This window comes from Phyllostomus hastatus, unplaced genomic scaffold (assembly GCF_019186645.2).
Source record: "Phyllostomus hastatus isolate PE091 unplaced genomic scaffold, TTU_PhHast_1.1 phas_scaffold_129, whole genome shotgun sequence".
NCBI classification, from domain to species: Eukaryota; Metazoa; Chordata; class Mammalia; order Chiroptera; family Phyllostomidae; genus Phyllostomus; species Phyllostomus hastatus.
Genome location: NW_025334009.1, coordinates 30,966,350 through 30,991,272, shown reverse-complemented (window position 1 = coordinate 30,991,272; position 24,923 = coordinate 30,966,350). Strand labels below are relative to the sequence as shown.

The 24,923-nt window shown below is 41.4% G+C and overlaps 1 protein-coding gene across 2 annotated transcripts in view; it reads left to right on the top strand.

The window, feature by feature from the left end:
- Positions 1 to 1,403: 1,403 nt before the first annotated feature.
- Positions 1,404 to 24,923, top strand: part of RYK (receptor like tyrosine kinase) — a 91,237-nt gene continuing 67,717 nt past the window's right edge. For both annotated transcript variants that reach the window (XM_045857304.1, XM_045857303.1), the window contains exon 1: positions 1,404 to 1,842. In XM_045857304.1, coding sequence (XP_045713260.1) covers positions 1,614 to 1,842 — 229 coding nt within the window. In that variant the 5' untranslated portion in view covers positions 1,404 to 1,613. The remainder of the gene's footprint in view (positions 1,843 to 24,923) is intronic.

The following is a 24,923-nucleotide window of genomic DNA, read 5'->3' as shown; positions in this document are numbered from 1 at the left end:
AAATTGGGGTCCCTGTTCACACAGCACAGTCCCAGCCCCCAAGTCTGTCTTGATAAAGCTCGTCCCCTAATAGGGAGCAGTGCCTGCTCCAATGTAAGCATTTTTGCTGACCTTTGTGGTTTTGATCAGTCACTGGCGGAGCACTTTTCTTCAGCCCTCACGCTCTGCCCAGCCTCCTCCTACGGAATGATGGCTGCAGTACTGTGCTGGGGGGCTGAAGCTTGATAAGTCGAGGCCAGCCTATCTCTAAACGGAACCCTTCCCTCTCACCCCAGAAGGAGAAAACCGAGTTCCAGGACTTCCGGCCTGATCAGCCTCTCTCTTCCCCGAGCCTCCTCAGAGGATAAAAATAGCCGTCTCCCAGGGCCTCACTGCGGTGGAGCAACTGCGCCTGGGAGCTGCCTGGTCCAGGAGCAGCTGCTCCCCTGGCCATAGGCCGCTGGGAGGCCTAGGGTCAGGCCCGGGACTTGCGCATGGGGGTGAGGTAGCCCAGGACAGGCAAGGACACTTGGAAGCCTCACGGAGAGACAGGGCACCTGGAGCATATTTGACCGCGATAGTGGGTGGATCATTTAAATACATCAAGATCCTCGTAAGGCCTCGCTGGGCTGCCTCTAAAAAGACTATGTATCCGTGATTCTTGACCTCTTTGGGAGATACGGACTCCCTACAACAAATGATGAGATGTGCATACCACTTCTCTGTGTGCACAGGCATACACACAGCACACAGAGACACAGATGTACCAGCACAAGTACACACTCAGACACAGACACACATTTGCACACAATGTTACATTCTTGGGAGGGGGGCTGTCAAAGCTTGGCGCGGACCACGGGTTTACGACCCCAGATGCAGTTCGAAAGTAAGAACGCAGAACAACTATAAAAAATAAAAATTTGAAACGTTTAACGATAGGTTACTGAAGTTTGCTAAGCTCTTTTTGAAGAACTTAAATGTATAAAGTTTACATGTGTGAGAACAAACACAGAAATGTTAATGTTGACTACCGATGGTGGGATACAAGGTGATTTCTATTTTTCTCCACTTTTTTCACTGAGCAAAAACGCAAGTTTCTCTTTTGCAACCATAGTGGCTGCCTCCAGGTATTTCCTTGGGTCGGGAGAGCCCACTCAGCTGCAGGCACGGCCTGGGCCTTCCTGCCCGCACTCCCCACAGCGGTAAGGGTGTTACAGACAACAGACAAGCAAACATCAGGTTGGTGACAACGTGGGGGCGGGGGCAGACTCCTTTAGAGAGTGATCTGCGATTCCTTCTCCGACAACTGCACTTTAAAATCAAAGCGCTCCGCGCCAAGCCCTGCCTGCACCGAGCGAGCGATGCATGCGCGCTCGCTCTCGGGATGGCGGCGACGCGCACGGGCGCGCCCCCGCGACCAGCCCCCTGTAGTGGACGATGCCGCCGAGAAGACGGCGGCGGCGGCGGCGCGCTCCGGCGGTCTAAAGCGGCGGCCGGCTGCCACGGGCCGGCGGCGCGATGAGCTGGGCGACCGCCCCCGGCTCGGAGCTGTGAGGGGCTCGGGGCCGGGGGTGGGCGGCGGCGGCGCAGCGGCGGGCGGCCAACGGTCTCTCCTGGCGGCGGCGGCGGTGGCCATGCACGGGACGGCGCGGCCGCGGCCGCCGCGCCGGGGCCGCCTCCCGGGGGCCCGCGGCCTGAGGGCCCCGCCGCCGCCGCTGCTGCTCCTGCTTACTCTTGTGCCGATGCTGCCCGCGCCCGGCGCCGCCGCCGCTCCGGCCCCGCGGCCCCCGGCGCTGCTGCCCGCGGCCGCGGGGCCCAGCGTGAGCCTCTACCTGAGCGAGGACGAGGTGCGCCGGCTCATCGGTGAGTGGGGCCGCCTGCGCCGGGGCGCGCAGGTCGGGCCCGTCCCCGGCTGCTTCCGGCCGTCGACGGCCCAGTCCGCGCGCATTGATCCGTGGGTCGGTCTTCTCCTTGTTCCCTGGCTATCCCCATCCCGTTCCTGCACCCGGGGTGCCTCGGGGCCCCGGCCTCTGCCTGAGGAGCTGGGTGGGAGGTGTGGTCCCTTCGTAGCCCCCGCCCCTGGTCAGCCTTATGGCTCTCGCCTACACCCTCGCTCCTCCGCCACGGAAAGACCTGGAGACCCCTCGGCCACCGCGAAAGACCCGGGATCCACCGCATTCCATCCTTCACATAGCCTCTTCAGCCCTTCAGCAGCCTTTCTAGAGTCAAGCGCTCTTCCAACTTTTCTTCCCTGCCGCACCAAGTTTCTTTGACTCTTCTTATGCGTGTCACTTTAGGGCTCTGGATTTTGGATACCTTGAAATCCACGTTTTATGTTAACTAAATCTGTAAACCCTTAGCGGTGGTTTTGGTGTCCCAAGAGAGGCTACACTGCTGACTGAGCTCATACTCTTTGGTTATCATGCTTTAAAAAAAAGTGAGACAGATGTTATAAGGACATTTCATTACATGTTCGTGGCTGTCTCCAAATCTTGGTATTGATAAGTTTGCTTTTAAATAGTGAATGAATCTCCAGGTAGCCCACACCTTTTAGCTTCTTTGGTACCTTTTTGGTTCTTGTCTGTGATGTGTTGGAGTGTGAACTGACCCTGTATTTCTGGGCCACTGTTCTACTTTGAATGCCTTGAAGGGAAACGAGAACTTGGCTTTGGGTCAGTTGGTTCTGTTCTACTTAATTAGCTTTGTCATTTGGGAATGAATTTAAAACATAATGGTTTTCTCGTGTTGGGACTTTGCGGATTCTGGAAATGACCCCTTAGAGGAAGGTGTGATAGAAATGGTCCAAATGGGAAGTCTTTGGTAGTTGCACGTACCTAGACATTTACTTCTTTTGTGTATCATGGCAGTGCCTTTATGTCATCTCAGGTTTGTGGTGCATCTGAGTTGAAAAAAATTAATCTCTTAAGCATCAATTATTGGTCAGTGTTATTTTTTTGTAAGTTAAAGACTTCCTTGAGGTGTTTTGAGGACTTGCTTTTAGCGGACTGTTTAGACACTGTTACGTGCATGGGTTTGTAGTCTTGGACCAAAGAAAAATGCTGTGTTTTTATACTGTCTTGCATTCTTGACCCTCTTTTTCTTCTAGCTGAATCAGCTGGACCTAGGTTAGCTGAACTAAAACTGCAAATTGGGTTAGTACTTGGATCATTAAACTAAGGTTTAGGAAAAATAATGAATGCTTATAGATGGACTCATCACATTAATTTTAAAAAATTTTAATGTATTATGCATGGTTTTGTAAAGTTTATTTTGCTGTTGTTAAAAGCATGTATATAATTTGTGACTTTGTTTACATGTAAGAAACCAGTCTGGTTGGGGGTAGGGGACAGGGGACAACCAGAGGCTGACATTGACTGAGTGCCTGTCATATACCTGCCCCTACTTGTGTTATACACATCATTTCCTCTACTTCTCTTGTTACCCGTTTAGGTAGGTATCATTATTTCCATTTTAGAGATGAGTAAAGTAAGGCTTTAAATAACTTGTTCAAGGCCACACAATTTTATATAATCTTTAAAAAAAGTCGAATGTAGTGTTGACATAGGCCACAAAGTTTTATGGAATTAAATGAAGATATAGTTTATACACTAGAAGTTTGATTATGGCATGGTGGAAAATAATGGTTGTTAATTAATACTTGAAGTGATGTATTTGTTACCTGTTGATGAGCAGGAATGGGCTATTGGGAGCAGGGACGGGGAGGATGCCTTGCTGATCAGCCTGGTCCACCTCTGAGGCAAGAGGGACCTCCGGCAGTATTTTCTCCAATGCAGAGAGAGTTGACATGTTATAGCGGGTCTCTTGATTATCCATCCTGCCAGATCCAGGTCCTCTCCTTCCATTCCCTTCCCATGTCCCTTATACATGCTGCCTTTAAAGTGTTCCTTGGAGCCCTGGCTGGCATAGCTCAGTGGATTGAGTGCGGGCTGGGAACCAAAGCGTCGCAGGTTCGATTCCCAGTCAGGGTACATGCCTGAGTTGCAGGCCATGGCCCCCAGCAACCGCACATTGATGTTTCTCTCTCTCCCTCCCTTCCCTCTCTAAAAATAAATAAATAAAATCTTTTAAAAAAAAGTGTTCCTTGGCTGCACCAGGTGCAGAAGATCAAGTGGGTAGGACAGGTGTATACCAGGCCTCCTGAGTTCTTAGAATGCAGTTTCCCACAGAAACTCCTAACGGTATTTAAGACTACTTGAAATACTTCTTTGTACCATATTTTTACGTCCTTATGAGTAAAATGCCTTCTGAAAGCTGACTTGGAAAACTAACCATCACTTTATAGTATTTCTAAAACAATGAGTTTGGAATACTAAGTAAGACACATAAATAAAGTTGATAGCGGCAACTTTATTTATTTATTTTTAAAGATTTTATTTATTTATTTTTAGAGAGGGAAGGGGGGAGAGAGAGAGAGAGAGAGAGAGAGAGAGAGAGAGAGAGAGAGAGAGAGAGAGAGAGAAACATCAATGTGCGTTTGCTGGGGGTTCTGGCTTGCAACCCAGGAATGTACCCTGGCTGGGAATCGAACCTGGGACACTTTGGTTCCCAGCCCGCGCTCAATCCACTGAGCTACGCCAGCCAGGGCTACGGCAACTTTATAAATCGAAAAAATCGCCCTTGATATGAGAATAAATTGTTATAATCAATTAATACATACACATAATTTATAAAATATCAAATAGTGCTAAAAGGCTCAAAGTGAAAAACAACAGTCTCCTGCCTTTGGCCTTTTAATCCTCCAGGCTCTACTTTCCAGAAGAAGTTACTGTCTTAAACTAATTCTGCTTATTTTTTCCTGGTTTTTACTTCCATACTTCTAAATCAGTGTGTAGTGAGCATTTGACTTCCTGGTGTCATAACTGAGTACTTGCCCTCTTCTGTTCCCCAGACCCCCCAGTAACATTATATGATAATTTTTGGTAGAACCAGCAGTCAGTATTTACATTCTTGTGTGTACATTTATTGCTCACTTCTGAACTAAATAGTGACCCATGATTTTTTTTTCCCCTGACCATTTTTGTTTTTCCTGGAGCAAATAATTAATTGCTTTTTAAACTTTTTGGTTAGTTTTTTTAATGTAGGTTACATTCTTTTAACTACTCCAAGAAATCTGTTAAATGCCTTTTGATTTTTTTTCCAGGCTGCACATCAAATCATCTATCAGTCCCACTTGGTTTCCCCTTAGAGACTGGCCCTCCAGAGTCTTCCATTCTCTTATTCCATTCTGGACTGCAGGGTTGTTTTTCTTGCAACTTCTGGTCCCTTTTTTGTCTTGGAGCCTGTGTTTTCTAGACCTCCTGTCTTCCTTTTTCTGGTTGTGCTTTGTTTTGTTGAAGAGTATCTCTCTTTCAAAAGGGGCACATGGGAAGCAAATTATCCGAGGCCTTGCATGTCTGAGGAGTCTATCTAGTCTTCGTGCTTTATAGATGGTTTGGTGAATTTAGAATATTAGGTTGAAAATAAATTTTTCCCACACAATTTTGATGGCATTTTCATACTTTTTCTGGCCTTAAGGGTTTCTGATGAAAATCCAAAGCCATTCTGGTTTCTTTTTTTCTTTTTTCTTTTTTGAAGTATTTTTCTCTCATGTTCTGAAATTTTATAAACTTTTGTGTGGGTCCTTCCTTCAGTCTGTCTATCGTCCATCTTGTCTTAGTGAGCCATTTTAATCTAGAGAACCGTGTCCTTCAGTTTCTAAAAATGTCCATTACTCCTTTTATACTTTCCTACTCTTTGTTTTTTGTTCTTTCTTTCTGAGATAGCTACTGGTTTGGTTATCAAATCTCCAGATTTTCTTACTATGTTGCTTCTTATTTATATCTTTGTATTGAAAGTGGAAAGAAGGTGAGCATTTCTTAATTCCATCTTCCAGGCTTTTATTTTTAAATTTCAATGAGGTTTTTAAATTTTAAAAGCTGCTATTTTTGTTGTCTGTGTCCATTTCTATTTCATTCTTATTTTATAGATGTATTATCTTCCCTTATCTTTGAGGTGTGTGTACATGTTGTTTTTAGCTATTGTATATATTTAGTATGTTTTTAATATTCTGCTTCCTCCAGTGTGCCTGTTAATTTCAGGGTATGTTCTATGTTTGTTTATATCACAAATGTCTGGTGATCCCTGGCTACCTATAATTAAGAGCAAGATGCTGAAAGTTGATTAAGGGGGAGAAAATGTGTGTGTGCTGGTGGTCTAATGTGACTGCCCTGGGGTGGGGATGCAGGTGGACTTTTCGCTGCGAGTCTACCCCCCACATCAGCACTTTCACATCTTCTTTGGGACTAGTCAGTGTCTACAGAGAAGACTCCTGCAATTTTCGGCCTCTGGTAGGTTTGTGATACACCAGTAGCCTGGGTTTCAGTTAGATTCTGACTTCTGCGTATAGTGCTCCTGCTAATGTGGTTCAGTTTCTTTAGAAACAACTTTAGGTCTCCTGCTGGACCTGAGGGACCAACTGCTTTGAATACCTCCATCAGAAGCTCCCCCTTCATCAGGCCTGAGCCCAGGTTCACCTTTGGGGGCCTTTGGAGGCTCCATTGCTGCGCCACTCAGGAGTCCTGAGGGGCAGTGACCACTCCTTCAACTGCTATCCAGCTTGCAAAAGTTGTTGAAATGTATAATGTGTTGTTGCCTTCTCTTCCTTTCTGTTTGTCTGTGTGGTTTCATGTCTTTGTGATTTCATTGTTATCATTTTAGGAGAGTTTGGGGAAGAAATGGGAATAAAGGCTAGTGGTCATTCCACAATGTATAAATGACAAGTAGGATTGGGCTCTTTGACTGTTGGAAGAGCTGGTGCCATGTTGTAGCAGTTTTGTGTGTTTTTTTTATAATAACTGTATTAAGAAGACTAGTGGTGGTTGAAGTAGAGTCTTCACCTTTTTAGAATGCTGCTAATGCATGGATCCTTTTTCTGTGTCAGGTCCAAAGGTAATTTCCACGTTAGGTATGACTGTCATCTCCGTTTTGCAGATGAGGAGACAGACTTGGAGGAGGTATAGGTAACCAGTTCAGTTCCTTGGTAGCCGTCATGCAGCGCTGATGGAAGTCCATCTTGTACGAAGACGCCAAAGCCTCAGGATCTTTTCGTCATATGTGGCATCCCTGTGTCCCCAGGCCTTGCTTCATTGCTCTCATTTACTCCTCTTAACAAGCTGCATCACAGGCATCCATTTTCTCATTTTACTGATAAGGACTCTGAGTCTGGGCCCTTTGTGCACTGAGGAGAGTGTCAGGTCTTGACTCCATCCTGCTGGTATCCGGAATCCACACTGTTTCTGTCAATTCTGGAGGTGTGATTAACCAGAGTACTTGAGGAGTATAATCTGCAAGCCTGCTGCCACATGTGCTTGCTTGTGGTCTGGATCATTATCTGCATTCTCCCATTCTCTAATTGCGCTTCCTGAAGTCCAGAGCTTATGAAAGTGATATGTGGCTGGGTCAGTGCTAGGGGTTTGGGAGTAACATGCTGGTGAGTGGGGTTGTGGCATAACCTGGTCATGGCAGCAGTGTCAGTGGTGATAGGGAACCTATAGGGGTCAGTGGGACTTCTAAGAATAGGCGCTGCCTCCCACCAGTGAGAAATTTGCTTTGGACAACTTGCTTCTGTGTTAAAATAAATATCCCCTGGAAGAGCTAAGCATGGTTCACATCTTACTTAAAATCAGGCCAATACTAACTGAGATCATTGTTCCCCCAATCCAGTAAAAAATTTTGAAGCCCATATCATGGTAGAAAATGGTGATTCAAAATTATTGAACTTTTCTTGAGGAACTTAGAATTTTGTAGGCAAGACTGTTTATATCTGCAAGAGTTACATTGTTGATTTGAGATAAGTTACTGTAGAAGTGGTGACTTTTGACAGTAGAAGAGGGGAAGGGAGAGAGGCTTAGAGAGTTTTAGGAAAGGTATTCCAGGAAAGGAGACATTTGAGTCTCATCTTGAAGGATAAGTTTGATAGGAAGAAAAAAGAAACATTTCTTGCCAGACAAAGAAAATAGTGTGGTCAAAGCCACAGTCCTGCGGAAGCAGATGTGTGTGAAATTAAGGGGTGGGAGAAATCTAAGATGGCTAAGATGAGAAAAACTGGCACAGTCAGGGAGTGGTAGAGTAGAAAGCTGGGAAGTAGGTTGAGATTGGATTAGAACTTTAAATTTTATCTTATAAGTAATGAGGAGCTATTGAAGAGTTTAGGAAAGGCAGGTACCCAGTCAGACTGAGTTATAGGAAAGATACCTTCGGTCCCACGGATAATGATGGCTTGTAGACCAAAAAGCTGGGATCTGGAAAGTGGGACAAAGTCAGCCTTGTGATAAGAGGGATCAGCTAGGGCAGTTGAAGGGGTAGAATGGATTTGTGAGGAATTTATAGGGAGTTTGCAGGAGACTTGGTGGAGACCTGAGCATTAGAGAAGAGGGAGGAGTCACAGAGGAGTCCAGGGTTTCAGATTTGGGCAGCTGAATCGAAGGACTCTTTTTCCTTTTGGGAAGTGGTTGAGGGCAGAAAAATGAGATGAGCCGTGTGTTGCTCTTCTCCCAGCATCTTTCTTTCCTCTTCAGCCTCAGACCAAGTGCTTGGTGCAGGAGGGCAGTGAGGGCATCCTCTCTGCTGAAGTGTCTGGCACAACCACCACTGCTGAAACCCTGAGGAGGTGGGGTGCTGGGGGAGGTGGGTTAGCACCCTGCTGCAGACTCTTCGCCCTGGGCGTTTGGGGTGGGGTTGGTGGCACCAGCACGGCATCAGTTTGAATCCATGTGTTCTTCATTGGGAGAGCAAGGCTGAGTGAGACATTGTGCAATTGTGGGTTTTGAGTTATTTTTTCCTTCTTCATGCTACACATGTGGTAGAACTCTGTCCAATTATAGCTAAACCTGTCCCCTATGAGTCACATCCTGAGTTGACTAGTCAGTTCTGAAGGTGCTGCCTAAAATACTGTTTTGGATTTTAAGGGATGCTTTAGAAACAAAACATGCAGGTATTTTTTGAACACCGTGAACGGAGAAGCCCCACAGCATTACTTTTGGAGTTTTAATGCAGCTGTGCCAGTGTTCTGAAAAAACTTGCCAGTTATACAAACTAAAACCAAACGAAAAAAGAACCTGGACATGAAACAGAGCCATTAGTTACTATGAAATTATATCACACTTGAAAGTATGCTTTTTTTTTTTTGGTGTTATCCTTGTCCATATAAATCAAGTACGATATTTCTAATCAAAATGTTTTTAAACAGCTTCATTTATGTAGGGCCTCTTAAAATGTGATGAGCCAAAAAAAAAAAAAAGCCAGCGTATTGCTGAGTTACAGAATAAATGCTTACTGAAGGATTCTTTTTACTGTGCCTAGCAAGTGACAGTACTGAGTGGTAGAGTATTTCTAAAAGCAGTTTCATAGGTCCCATTCTTATTTGTAAGATAAATACGTTATGTCTTGTTCATAAATAAATAGCTCTTCTATAAATATGTGTGTTTTCATATACCTCTTGCTAGGTGGCTATACTTCACATGTGTTCTCTTTTATTTTATCAACCATGGGAAGTAAGTGGCTTTGACTTTTTTTTTACAGATAAAGCTGAGCCTGTGGGAAATTACAGAATGTGCTGGAGGTCACAGAGATGTCTGGGGCTCTGTGACTCCACAGTACATGCTTTCTCTGCTGTGCTGCCTCTGCAGGTTAGCAGTCTGCTTGATCTTTATCTCTCCAGAATCATGGGAGGGGTGTAAACAAAATACAGGTTCCCAGACCTACTCTGAGCGATTTGTTTAGGAGACCTGAGATGGGCCACAGCTGATGAACCTTTTGAATGCCACGTTCCATTGCCTGTAAGATGTGTAGTCTTTCTACATTTGAACACCGCTGAAATTGGAAGCATTTTGCACTGCGCGGGGAGTCATCAGTTAATCGGCAGTTTGTTTTTCATTCTTAGTAGCACAAAAAACAATGGTGCACTTTAGATTAAATGAAATATGGTATTATAAACAGATATTGTTGTAAAAAAACTTACACCACATAATTTTCCACCTTTTCTTTCTTTTGTTCTTTTTTTTTTTTGGTGCCTATCACAACTTTCATAGTAGTAAAATTCACTGGTGGTATTTAATTATTATTTGCCGTGGTAGTGGCTGTGTAGTAATGTCCTTGCAGGGAATCCAGATGATTGTACTGAGGTATTACCATGAGGTGTAGGAGCAAAAGCAGTTCAGTCTCAGCTAGTAAATTGGTGGCAGGAGAAATGTCAGTGGGTCTCGATCTTTTTTGTGAAAGCCGTAGGGCCTTTGGCTAGACAGAGGCATGGATACCTACCTACACATACTAAGTTTTGTATAGTGTGGCAGGGATTCTTGGACTCTGAGGGACTTGCAGGGACCCCTGATGAAAGCTTAACGGGGGCATCTGAGTCCCACAAAAGCTGGTTCTGGAAGTGGGCATCTGTTCTGTTGCATTCTGTATTTCATCCTGGAATTCTCTGATCTACAGAATTTTATGAAATTTGCATACGTTAAGGTTCATTTTGTTCTACGAGTTTTGACAAATGCACAGTGCCATGTATCCACCAGAGTATCATGCAGAATACTTTTACCACCCTAAACAATTTCCTCAGGAGTGGGCATTTGTATTTATAAGTACCCCCTTATATTTTAAGTAAGTTTGCTTTTTTAAAAGTATATTCATTATGGAAAATTCTAAACATTCAAAAGCAGACAGAGTAGTTTACTGAACCTCTATGGTCCCCATCCTCCAGTCAGTGGTTAATAATTCATGGTCAGTTTTGTTTTGTCTGTACCGCTCCACTCTCCGGTCCACTCCCTTGTCCTCGCTTCCCCTATCCTTGACTTCGATTGTTTTGAAACAAACCCGGACATAAAATTTTGTAAAACTTTTTATTATGTATCTCTAAAAAACAGGGACTCTTTAAAAATTTATAATAACCATTATCATGCCTAAGAAATGAATAATAATTAGTAAATATCAGATATATAGGCTGCTCCAATCTTCCTGAGTTACAAATGAGTGTTTATATTGAGACACTCGCCTGCCACGGGTTCCTCTCTCCACCCTGCCCCCACCTGTGTGTACACTGTATGGTTCTCTGGTGCCAAGCTCTTTCTCACCCTAGGGTCTGCGTTAGGTGAGTGCTCTGCCTCACGTATTCTTCCCAGATCTTTACATGGCTGGAGCCTTCTGAATCTCCACTTAAAGTGCCACTTTCTCAGAGAGCTTTGCCTTTCTAGGATTGTGCCACTCTGTTCTGTCACCTTGTTTTCTTTTAAGCACTTGATACTTTTGTTGTTTCTGCACCCCCCACCCCCACCCCCAGCCCCGTCCCATAGGAAAGTTTCTTCACCTTGAGTAGAGGCCTTTTTTATTGTTCCACTCTATGTCCCTAGCACCTAAGACAGTGCCTAGTATGTAGTAGATGGCCAGTAAAAGTTCAATGATTGAATAAGTGAATGAATCTTACTTTCTTTTTGGATTCAGTATCTTGTACCTTACTGGGGTCACCATTCTCTTGGTCATTTCTCATTGTCAGCTAGGTTATTATCCAAAAGGGGAATTGGATTGAACTTACACTTAGGGAATACAAGCTTAAGTAAATTAGTTTTGAATAGCTTATTTTCTTTGAAGTTGCCTAATTTTCCCAAGTTTTTGTCTCTTGTACTCCCCTCCCTGGGTAAGGGGCCCGGCCCGGCCCCCCCCCCCGCTTCCATAGCTCTCTGTGCCCTCTACAAACAAACTTGTGTCCCAGTACCCATCACATTCTGCCTTTCCTCTACTGCACTGAGGCCAACCCATATCCTGCTACATAGCAGTTTCCCAGGAGACTCTTGGTACACACTACAGTTAAAGGATGTGAAGGATTCAAGAGAGATTCTGGCCTTTTCTAATAAGTAAAAGCTGGGAAATATAATTTCTAAAATCTTTTCATCTGACATGCCTAACCTGCTGTTAATTTTATCCAGTGTGTTTTTTCATGTCAAACATCTCATAAGTTTGATTTGGATTTTTTTATGTCTTCCTTGTCTCTACCTAACTTATTTTTTCTTTCTTTTTTTAAATCCTCACCTGAGAATATGCCATTGATTTAGGGAGAGAGAAACATCAATGTGAGGAAGACAAACATTGATGTGAGAGAGAAACATCTATCAGTTGCCTCCTGTACGCACCCTGACCAGGGATGGAACCCTCACCCTAAGTATGTGCTTGACCAGGGATCAAACCAGCAACCTTTTGGTCTATGGGACAATGCTCCAACCAACTGAGCCACTTGGCCAGGGCTCTACTTAACTTTTTTTAAATCATGTTTACAGTTATAATAGTTGTTTCAAGTTGTTTCAATATCTTTGTCTGCTAAATCTAATGTATGCCAGTTCTGGGTTGGTTGGTATGTATATATGTATGTATATATGTATCTATCTATCTATCTATCTTACATACCTGGTAGTTTTCGACAGAATGAGAGGCATTGTGAATTTTCCCTGATGGGTGCTGGATGTTTTTGTATTCCTATAAATATCTTGGCTTTTGTTCTAGGACTGTTAAGTTACTTGTAAACAGTTTAATCCTTTCAGGTCTAGCTTTAAAAGACTTGTTAGATAGGACAGGAACTGTGTTCAGTGTAGGGCTAATTACTCACTGTTACTGAGGCAAGACCATGCTGGCCCTGGCTGGTAACCAAAAGGTTGCAAGTTAGATTCCTGGTCAGGGCACATGCCTAGGTTTGCAGGTTCGATTCCCAGTTGAGGTGTGTGCAGGAGACAACCAATCGATGTTTCTCTCTCACATCTATTTTTCTTTTTCTCTCTCTCCCCCTTCCCTTCTTTCTTGAATGAGAATAAAATAAACGTTTTTAAAAAAAGGCCATTCTGTGTACTTTCTCCAGTGACCTGTGAATCATGAAGCTTTCCAGTCTGGCTGATGGGAATAGGTACTAGACACTTAGCTTTTATGCTTTCTCTGTGCTTGCTCTGATCACTACTCAACTGAAGGCTGGACGGTATGGTCCAAGATCTACAGAGACCTTGGACACTCTATCTGTGCAGCCCTCTCCTCTCTGGTTCTTTGTCCTGCATTCTTTACTGTCTTTGTCTTGCTGAACTCTCATATATTTTGTCTGATTTTCGTTGTCGTTTCAGATGAGAGGATTAATCTAGTTTTGTTATTCAATTTTGTCCAGAAGTGGAAATGGCCAAAGATTATCATTTTGATTGTTTGCATCTTTTCTACAGTTGTTTAATTCTTTAAATTATTTGTTAAAGAAGAGAATTTATCCAATTTAAAGAAAAACATCCTAAGGTTTGTGTATGTGTGCGTGCACAGGTACACAACTGTAGGTATATAGAAGATAGCATTGTGTGGGACAGTACTGGTTTTGGAATCTGCATATTGAGTTTTAATTCCATCTTCTCCTGCTGTATGTGTGTGAACAAGTAAATAATGTTTCTGAGGGTTGGTTTCTTCAATATAAGGTAAGATGCTTTTCAACCAAAAACAGGATGTCTGTTACCACAGTTGCGATAATGCATATGAAAATGCTACATAATCCTCTGAACAATTTATTTTAGTTATTAGTGGGGGATTTACATGTTTTTGGATGAAAACCAAAATCACAGAATGTTAGACAGATAGGTCATTTAGATATCACATTGTTGATCGATTGCCTTCAGTAGCAGCATTTGTCACTCACTGAACAATTATTTATTGAGTCTATACTAAGCTGTATCTTAGGGGTTTGGGACATATTCTGATGAATAAAACAAAGATCTTTGCCTTCATGGAACTGACTTCTAGCAGAGCACTAAGTGACTTGCCTGAGAAAAGAATTCAGGTAGATTTGGAACTGGACCCCAAGTTAACACTTTGCAAAGCTTCCTGTGCTGGCAGGGAGAAGCTATGTTTGTGAGTTTCCCATTGTGCTCTGAGACCGTGGAGGTAACAGCGAACTACCTAATGGCCTGCACAGCTGACTGGAGCACGCTCCTGTTAGGAGTTGCCTGTGAAAGAAGTTGAGTGGTGATTATGTCCAACTATGAGTAAATTACTCCATCTGTGTTACAGGGCCTTACCCAAAATGCTCATATAAGCTGGTCAGATCATTTTCTTTAAATAGGGCAGGAACCAATGACACATTACTTTCTCAGAGTATTTTTTTTTATACCAGATACTGGAACTTTATGTTATAGTGCTAGAGAGCATGGGTAATGTTTTTCTTCCTTACTGTCCTTGGATGGGATTTGGGAATCACCTTTAACATCTCTGCAGTTGTGGTACAAATCACATCTTTGGGGGAATTCTTTTATAGATATTTAAAAAATGACAAATATATTAATTAAATGTGAAATCTTGTTCCCTGATCCTGTAGTTTAGTGTCCAGCTGTCTCTCTAATTTCTTATCCATCTGCCTAGTATTTTCAGATGGGGAAAGTGATAGTGCATCATCTGAGTCACCCATTTAAAATCAGAAGTGACCATACTTGCCCTCCAATTTCACATAACTTCTAAAGGTGATACCATCACAGTTACTAGAGAGGCAAAGCTGGCAGAGCATTGGTGGTGGATAGCTTTGGGCCTCCATTTTCAGGGATCTGGGATTACAGTGAAAGGCACGGTCTGAAATGTACTCTCTGGAGGATAGGGGCAGGGAGATGCTTAGTAAGTGGATCTTTGCACCCAACCTGTGGCTTGGTTTGTTAATTCAGTGACAACTAAGAGCCATTCTAATGGATTGTTTTTAAATGAACTAGTGATTTTGACCTCATATCATGTTTTCTTCCTGAAGTGGCAAAATGTGGAAAGGTGCTCAGTGACTTCAGATGCCTGGTTTTTCCTTGGGAGGATCTGGAGATTCCTTCCCTTGAGGCTGACTCTGTAGTTACCTCTCAGGAATTAAAAGGGGGTGAGTCCTCTTGCTGTTCCTTTGAGGACGCCAGTCTTAGGTAGATGTGGAGGCATCCTGGAAGAAGGGGGTGGAGGGTGGTGGCCTATTTACTTTGTCTTCTATTGTCAGTCGATCGTGCATATCTTCTTTCTCTTAGAAACTCACTTTCATTCTTTCTGTACTCTCTGTGAGTGTATATATACCCCAGCACCCATCTCTGTCAAGATACTTCAGGTTGTACAAGATGGACTGAGGATTACATAAAAAAAATCTTACTTGAGGGACTTCTGGCAAGATGGAGGCATAGGTAGATGCACCGTACCTCCACATACAACCAAGATTAGAACAACAACAATTTAGAGGCAGAATAACACCCAGAACTGATAGAGAATTTATGTGAATAGAAGTTGCACAGCCAAAAAGTTGAAGTAGACCCATTCATCCAGACCGGTAGGAGGGGCGGAGATAAGCAGCAGCTGTGAGGGTAGTGGAGCACAGAGAACGGTGAGAACTGGGCGCAGAGGGCAACCAGGAGCACTTGAGCCATCCGTAGGCCATCCGGGACGCGCAGAATCACAGCGGGTGGTGCACAAGATCGCAGTGGGTGGACCCTGAGTACGAAAGCGGCAACTGGCAGACCCAGTGAGGCTGCGATTGTGAACCAGGGCAGAGCGCGCAGCCCAGGATCCCAGGGAGGGGACTGGGATCCCGGGAGAGCAGAGCTACCGCCATTGTTCCCTCCCGCCCCCGCCCCCACCCCCACATAAAACGTCACAACCTAGTGACTCAGGTGCCCAGCCCCGGTGAACACCTAAGGCTCCACCCCTCACCGTAACAGGAGCAACATGTCTCAAACAGAAAAACAGATCAATGCCCCAGGGCTCATCCTTTTGAGTGACTAAGAGATCCCCGATCTATCAGATGCACAGTTCAAAACACTGGTGATCAGGAAGCTCACAGAATTGGTTGATTTTGGGTGCAAATTACATGAAAAAATGCAGGTTACCATAAAAGAAATGAAGGAAGATGCCCTGAGAACCAATAGGGATGGGAAGGAAACTGGGACTCAAAACAATAGAGTGGACCAGAAGGAAGGAAAAAACAACCAAGCAGGAAAGAATGAAGAAATAAGAATTCAAAAAAATGAGGAGAAGCTTAGGAACCTCCAGGACATCTTTAAATGTTCCAACATCCGAATTATAGGGGTACCAGAAGGGGAAGAGGAAAAGTAACAGATTGAGCACGTATTTGAACAAATAATAAAGGAGAACTTCCCCATTCTGGCTAAGGAAATAGACTTCCAGGAAATCCAGGAAGCTCAGAGAGCCCCAAAGAAGTTGGACCCAAGAAGAAACACACCAAGGCACATCATAATTACATTAGCCAAGGTAAAAATGAAGGAGAGAATCCTAGAAGCAGCAAGAGATAAGGGGACAGTAACCTACAGAGGAGTTCCCATCAGACTGTCAGCTGATTTCTCAAAAGAGACCTTACAGGCAAGAAGGGGGCTGGAAAGAAAGTATTCCAAGTCATGAAAGACAAGGACCTATATCCCAGGTTGCTCTATCCAGCAAAGCTTTCATTTAGAATGGAAGGGCAGATAAAGTGCTTCTCAGATAAGGTCAAGTTAAAGGAGTTGATCATCAACAAGCCCTTATTTTATGAAATGTTAAAGGGACTTATCTTAAGAAGATAAAGAAAAAACATGTATAGTAAAAGGACAGCAAAGTCACAATTATTAACAACCACACCTAAAGCAAAACCAAAAGAAACTAAGCAAACAACTAGAAGAGGAACAGAACCACAGAAATGGAGATCACATGGAGGGTTAGCAACAGGGGAGTGGGAGGAGGAGAGAAGGGGAAAAGGTACAGAGAATAAGTAGCATAGATTGTAGGTTGAAAATAGATAGGGGGAGGGTAAGAATAGTATGGGAAATGTAGAAGCTAAAGAACTTATAAGTATGACACATGGACATGACCAAAGGGGGGGATATGGGTGGGAGAGGGGTTATAGGGTAGAGGGGATTGAAGGGGGGAAAATGGGACAACTGTAATAGCATAATCAATAAAATATATTTTAAAAAATCTTACTTGATCTACAAGATTATTGTTTAAACAGCTATAGTGATTGGAGATTTATATGCCTTTTCTTTTTTAATTATGAAGAAATGCCCCTTCCTACAGTCTGACATTTGTAAATTCCCTGTCTTATGATGTAGTTAAATATTAGGTCTCAGCTAATTTTCTTGGAATAATTTGACTGTAGATTTATTAGATTCTGATGGGCAAATTGTATTTTATTATATCTATTTCAGCTTGTTAGTTTCCATAACGTAGGAAAATTTGAAATAAGAGCTCCATATTTATCTTTTAGTGTCGATTAAAATATAGAGTATTTAATGATTTCATATGTAGTAAGTGATTTTGGCTTTTTTCCCTCTGGCTCATATACCACACTGTCCTCAGAACCTAGAAGATTATCTTGACTAAATAATTTTTTTTATTCAAGTTTGACTAGCATTTGGAAACTGTCGATGATATCATAGAAAAAAATAGAGTTTTGGCTGACATTTGGAAACCATGGATGATATCATAGAATAATAGGATTTTGTGGCTGAGGAGGGATGATAACATCATCTGGTTTACTTCCCTTGTTTTACAGTTAAGAAAATTGATGCCTGGAGAAGGTGGTTAAATATTTGGTTGCCAAAGGTCAGCTACTTACTAGCAGAAACTGTGCTTTAGTTCTTTCCATGACATCACTTTTATTTTCTTGCTTTAACTGATTTCTGACTTTAAAAACAAAAAAGAGCATTTCATCCAGTTCATCAAAATCCATCTTTGATGTAGCTGATTTTTATCAATAGCCAGCCATTTATGCATCTGACATTTGAGTAGCTACCAATTCTAAGCCCCCAGCCCTGCTTGTAAGGTATTGGGGAAGACAGGCATGTGAACAAGTGTTGTAAAGGTGGCTCTTTTTACAAAGGGGGGTGGTTTGCTCATTGACACTAATCCTCCATTGGTGTAGTTAACTTTTAAAATCATTTAAAAGTAGTTAACTTTTAGGAAACTAGTAGTTAACTTTTAAAATCATTTGGAAAAAGTTTTGAACTATTAAATTATTTGAACTTGAGCACTGCCTTGTGAACCAAAAGTTTTCCGGTTTAATCCCCTGTTAGGGCACATGCCTGGGTTGTAGATTGGGTTCCTCTCCCCTTCGCCCCCCTCCACACCCCCCCTTCAGTTTGTGGGCAAACAAGAGGCAACCAATCAATGTTTCTCTCCCTCCCTTCTCTACTCTCTGAAAATAAATAAATAAAATCTTTTAAAACTTTTATTTGAACTTGAGCGAGACAGGCCAAGTCATGTAGAATACAGGCCTGAGTTAAGTTTGAACTTAAGATTGTCTAGGGAAAAAAATTTTTTTCTTATTGGGTGTTGAGAGTTTTGCAGGAATAACTTTGGTTTTTCAGCTTGGATTTTGGGTTCTTAAAATTATGAACAAATGTCATATTTTCTAATGAGAGCAACATTCCTGCTTTGCTGGCATCGGCAGTCTGGTGATGGTAATTGAGCAGCTAGGTTAGAAGAGGAAAGTTGCATGCTTTCTAGCAACAAAATGCTCCTGCTTCACTGCACAGTTGTCCACTCTTGGGTCTGTCTGCCTTCCAGCAGAGCCCCTTTCCACCTCAACCTGCTCTGCCTCATCTGCCATGTCCTTTTTTCTCTTGGCCTCGCCCCTGGATCTGTGGAGCTCCAGTTCTGTTTGAGGTCTCCTCTGACTTTCGTCGCAATGCTTCTGTATCTCTTCAGCATAACTGAAACCTGATTTTCTCTTGCATGTGATAGTTTCCTTGTAATCCTTTCGAGTCACTGGAAGCCAGTTTTATAACACTCCCTCCCCATTTGTGTGTCAGGGACCAGTCTTTTTCTTTTTTAAAAATAAAAATTTGTTAAAGTAAATTTCACATAATATAAAATTAATTATTTTAAAGTGAACAATTCAGTAACCTTTAGTACATATACACGTGTAGTTGTACAACCACCACCTCTGTCTAGTTCCAAAACATTTCCATTGCTCCAAAGTAAAACAATTTACACATTGTGCAGGTTCTTCTGATCCCCTTCTCTCCTGCCCCCAGCCCTTGGCAATGACCAATTTGTATTCTATTTCTATGGAGTTATCTATTCTGGATATTTCATATAAATGGAATCATACAATATGAGACCTTTTGTGTCTGGCATTTATTTATTTATATTTATATATTGATGTTTAGAGGAAGGAGAGAGAGAGAGAAACATCGATTTGTTGTTCCACTTCTTCATGCATTCATTGATTGCTTCTTGTATGTGCCCTGACTGGGGATCAAACTCACAATCTTGGCATATCAGGACGATGCTCTAACCAATGAGCTAGCTGGATAGGGCTGGCTTTTATTTAGCGTAATGTTTTCGAGGTTTGTCCACGTTGTAGCGTGTATCAGTACTTCCTTTTTTTCTATGGCTGAATAATATTTCATTCTATAGATGTACTACAATTTGTTTATTCATTCATCTATCATGGACAGTAGGGCTAGTTCCACATTTTTACTCTTATGAGTAATGCTGCCATGAACATGTGTATAAATGTACTTGACTGAATACATTTTCAAGTTTGGACATATACCTAGGAGTACAATCGTGGGTCATGTGGTAATTCCTTGTTCAACTTTTGAGGAACACCAAACTGTTTCTCATAGTGGTTGTATCATTTTGCATTTCCACCAGCAGAGTACAAAAGTTCTTAATTTCTCCACATCCTTGCTGATTTCTGTTTGTTTGTTTTTATTAATTAACACTAGTGGGTATTGAGCGGTACCTCATTATGGTTTTGATATGCATTTCCCTAATGAATAACAATGTTGAGCATCTTTTCATGTGTTTGTGGGCCATTTGTATACTGTATTTTGCCATGTATAATGTGCACTTTTTTGCCCAAATTCTTTGAGGGAAAAATAAGGATGCACATTATACATGAGTGTAATGGTTACATATCATGAGTATAATAAACCTGTGTGTAATGTGCAAAAAAAAATGGGTGCACATTATACACCGGAGCGCATTATACATTGCAAAATATGGTATATTCTGTGGAGATACCTATTCAAGTCCCTTACCTATTTTTTAAAAAAGTATTTGTTTATTTACTTTTTAGAGAGGGGAAAGGAGGGAAAGAGGGGGAGAAACATCAATGTGTGGTCGCCTCTCTCTCGCCCTCCACAGGGGACCCAGCTCACAACCCAGGCGTGTGCCCTAGACTGGGAATCAAACCAGTGACCCCTTGATTCATAGTCCAGCACTCAATTCACTGAGCCACACCAGCCAGGGCCCTTGCCCATTTTTTAATTGATTTGTCTTTTTGTTGTTGAGTTGTATGAGTTCTTTATATATTATATATACTGGGCCTTTATCAGATACAGCGTTTGCAAACGTTTTCCTCCATTTTGTAGGTTGTCCTCACCTTGATAATGTGTTTGAATGCACAGAAGCTTTTAATTTTTATCTACTGCTGTTACTTGTGCTTTTAATGCTATATCTGAGAATCCATTGCTAAATCCAAGGTCACGAAGCCCTATGTTTTCTTCTAAGAGTTTTAATGTTAAGACCTTGTATTTAGGTTGTTGACATAGCAATACTTTGATTAGTTTTTACTTAATGGTATAAAGTAGCAGTCTTAATTTTATTATTTTGCCTGTGGATATCTACTTCTTTCAGCGCCATTTATTTAAGAGCTATTCTTTCCCCATTAAATGCTCTTGCCAAAAATTAATGGGCTAGAAATATATAGGTTTATTTCCGGACTTGGTCTACACATCTATAGTTATGTCGGGACCACACTGTGTTGGTTTCTGTGGCTTTGTGGTGAGTTTTGAAATAGGGAAGTGTGACTCCTTTGTCTGTGTTCTTTTTTTTTTTAAGATTGTTTGGTTCTTGGGGGACACTTGAAATTCCATATTAATTGGAAAATCTGCTTTTCATTTCTGCAAAAAGAATAGTTAGAATTTTGATAGAAATTGTACTGATAGATTTCTTTGGGTAGTATTGCCACGTTTGCAATTGTAAGCCTTCCAATCCATGAAGATGGGATGTTTTCCCATTTATTTAGATGTCTTTCCCATGTTATTCTCATTCAGATAATGAGCGTTGGCAGTGCAAGAATCTTCATCTCATTTCAGTCCTCTTGTCAGTGTTGCATGTGGAAATTCTTTCTGAGCTTTGATTTTCTCTTTTCAGTGTATAGCACTTTGCCAAAGTTTGCCTTTCAGTATATTTGGGTATCCTAAGGGAAAGTTGGAGGAAAGCATTTTAGTCATTAGTAATTTATCATTACTAGTGTTAATCTTCATATATCAAAGATGTACCTTTACCAATGTGATTCTTTTTTAATGAATGTGATTCTTTTGTTGTTTGAGGGCTTTCTCTGTAGCTCCCACTGGTCTTTATGTATTATTTTAGGCAATAATTGGATTTTTGTTTAGTGAGTTGCTGCAGCTGTATGTGTATTTCTCTAAACATTTAAGAAAACTATTTTTTTTTCAGTTAACTTAGTTTTCATAGAAAATTTAAGAGAAGAAAAAATGAAAACATGCAATAAAAAATAACTCATAACACACCATTCATAATCAACCACTGTCAATATTTCTTTATGTATCTTTTTTTGAAAAATGGAGTACACACATTGTGCGTGTAGATATACTTTTAATTTTCATTCACTGCACATTTATTATTACCTACTATATGCAAAAACTATTCTAGGTGTCAGACATTATTCAAAATTTGCTGTATATAGTTTGTATCTTGCCTGTTTTTATTTAATGTTATGTTTCAAGCAAATACAGTTCATTAAAACTTATTTGTAACAATCCTGTTCATGGCTTCCTGTTATTTTTCAGTGTTTTTTGGTCTTTAAACCCTGTCTGCCAAGGAGAAGCTCAGTGTGTCACATAGATGAACAGAGAGAGTTTTGATTGAAGGGGTATAGTGATGTGAGGTATCATCACCTTTTCTCTTCCAAAGGCGGTGAAGAATCAGTGCTCTATTGCCAGTCATTGCTATTCTTTATTTTCTTTAATTTGAGATGTTGTTGGGTTGGTCAAAAAGCCTATTACATTTTTTTCTGTAAAATGAAAGACACATTTTTTATTTTCACCAATAACTTTATTGATTTGGATATTTTGAGTATGTCGGCTATCTCCCACTATTGGCTTCTAGTGGGCAGAGGCCAGGGGTGCTGCTAAACATCTTCCAATGCATAAGACAGCCCCACAGCATAGAATTATTTGGCCAGAATGTCAGTAGTACTAGAAACTTTACAAACCACTTGTGACATGTTCAATCAGTCGTCATACCTTCTTCACACACTGTACAAATCCTTTTTTGTGGGTGTGTTTCAGTTGTGTTTTTACGTTTCTTGAAATAATAAAGCATAATATGCTAAAAATGTTGTGTATTTTCTTCCATCTTCAATATTAAGATAGCTGTGCAAAAATTCACCAATTTTTTTGTAAGGTTTTTTTAATGCATGCTGATATGACAGCTGTCACAATACAATTGAACAAAATGAAGATAAACACAACTAAGCACTGCTAGAGCCATCATACGGAAGAAAACTAAATGAACTTTTTTGCCAAGCTAGTACTTTGATTAGTATCTTTTCACATAAAAATTTGGATCTTTATTGGGTTCCTTAGGATGGATTTTTAGAAGTGGAATTACTGGGTCAAAGAGTATAAATATTTATAAAACTTTGATAAATATTCACAAATTGTTTGCTTGCCATACCCTGCCTGACATTTAGTATTATATTTAAAGACTATAAGTGTTTCTGTTACAACATCAAATACATTCCTTTAAAAAAAAACTTTTAAGATTGCCTATTCACTAAAAATAACAGGCCTTATGGGAAAAATAAGGTTAAGGGCAAACCACTCAAGACCTCTGCAATTTTCAAACCAAGTACTAACAAAAGCGTAATTGGTACCTTATGAGATAACTTGGACAGCCCAGTCAAACCACTTATAATGGCTGAGGCTCCCTCAGAGGAGAGTTAAAGATATTAAAACATAATAGGATGGAGATTTCTGGCTTGCTTGGTCCTGAGATGGTGCAGATGAAAGGAGCTTTCTGAGTCAGGGAGGCTGCTATAGAGATGGCACAAGAGGGAGTACAGCTTACTGAGGTCCTGGACCTGTGCAGAGGCAGGCAGTGCTCCTCTAAGCGGGGAGCTCTGGGCTCAGGTGCTTATTTTTAGTTTTCTTAAAATAGGGCTGAGAGGGCTCCTGCCTGGTAGTAGCTGAGCTGAGTAAAGGGTCTTTTCTTTTCCCACTAAAAGTTACAATTTTTTACCTGCTTTTCCAGTTCCCCTTGCTTGGGAAAATTCAAATGGGAACTGACACAATTTCTATGTTATACTGGCATTGTTATTTCATTTACTAACCACTTATAAGCTAATTGGTGTTATAGGAACCTGTCTTCTGACAGAACAGACTGTATTTGTTAATTTGATAGGCAAAACTTTGAATCTCACTTGTATGGCTTCTTTGAAAAAATTCAGACCCTTTCCAACTAGGAATTAAATGCTGTAGTCAATAAAGAGTGTCTAAAAAACACATGATTTCAAAATTTGTACTCAGAAAATAGCAACTCTGGTTAATTACATTACAGTTTCAATATGTCAGTCTAGGGGAGTGAATTTCAAATTTTCAATTTATTTTGGTGGGTCACAGGGCTCCAAACTATTAGTAGCTTATGAATCTTAATTTATTTGTTGAGGATAGAAGTTAGGCTTTTATAGTCACTGTCATTTGTGGGAATGGCTTCATCCAGGATTATGCAGCATTCAGTTATAATAACACCAGAGAAGAAGGGAGTAGGGGAGTCAAGTCAGTTCAAGACTGGGTGTTTTCACGGTAGGGTTTGTGTGTCTGATGTAGGCTGGTGGGGAAAAACTGAAGGTACTGATAAGTAAGTACTGTATTTTGCTGTGTATAATGCACACTTCTTTGTCCAAATTTTTGAGGGAAAAGTAGGGATGTGAATTATACATGGATAGTACTATTCCCTAGCTATATGTTTTAATTCTTTTCTTTATGCTTATGCATTAAAAGTGTAACTCTAGAAAGCAATAATGATACCTGTATGCAAAATAATACCCTGGAACATGATAATAGGTGTTGTTTCTAAATATAAATAAATAAAAATTGAATTAAAAAATTAAAACGGAAGACTTTTTTCCTGAAAGTTTGGGCCAAGAATGTAGGCTCACACTATACATGGGAGTGTGTTATACACAGCAAAATATGGTAGATGAAGTAATTAGGATTGAGGGTGGTAAGAAGAAAATGAGAAGTGATTGGTATAATAGAATGGGAGAAACAAGAGGATTATGGACACTGAAGATAGGAGCCTAGAGAACAGCTATTGTAACAAGAAAGGGAAGGAGCTAAAGAGTTTGAAGGTAGAGCAATTTACATATTGCTGCTATCCATAGAAATGGATTGCTTTGGTTTGGATGAAAGTTGTTGGAAGTTGAAGAATGAAAGGACCATTGAAGGACAGGTTGAGAGTGGGTTGGTCTCGAGGAAATTGGGAGTTTGCCATAAGAAGTAACAGGAGAAGGATGTGTAGAAACCTTATAAACTGGTTCCAGAATCCTCAGTGAAAGAAGGAGCAAGATACTGGGGAGGATAGAAGGTGGCATAGTTTGATGGCATATGCCTAAATGGATCCAGGGCAGTACCCACTGAGGGTGGGAGAATGGGTCCTTTGGGCTCTACATGGCCAGCTATTCTTCCAGAAGGTGAGGAGGTTGTGAAAGTCACAGTAGCATTAGTGGATGATAGTATACAAACGGGTTATTGGAGAGAAGGGGTCATGGATGGATGGCCAGGTACTAAGCATGCCAGCAAAAATTGAAGGCCAAATAGGTCTTAGAAGGTTCAGAAGGTTACAGATGCCAGTCTTTGCCAAGCAGTCAGTGAGAGTGTTGTGAAGTTGCTCATGTGTGTTCT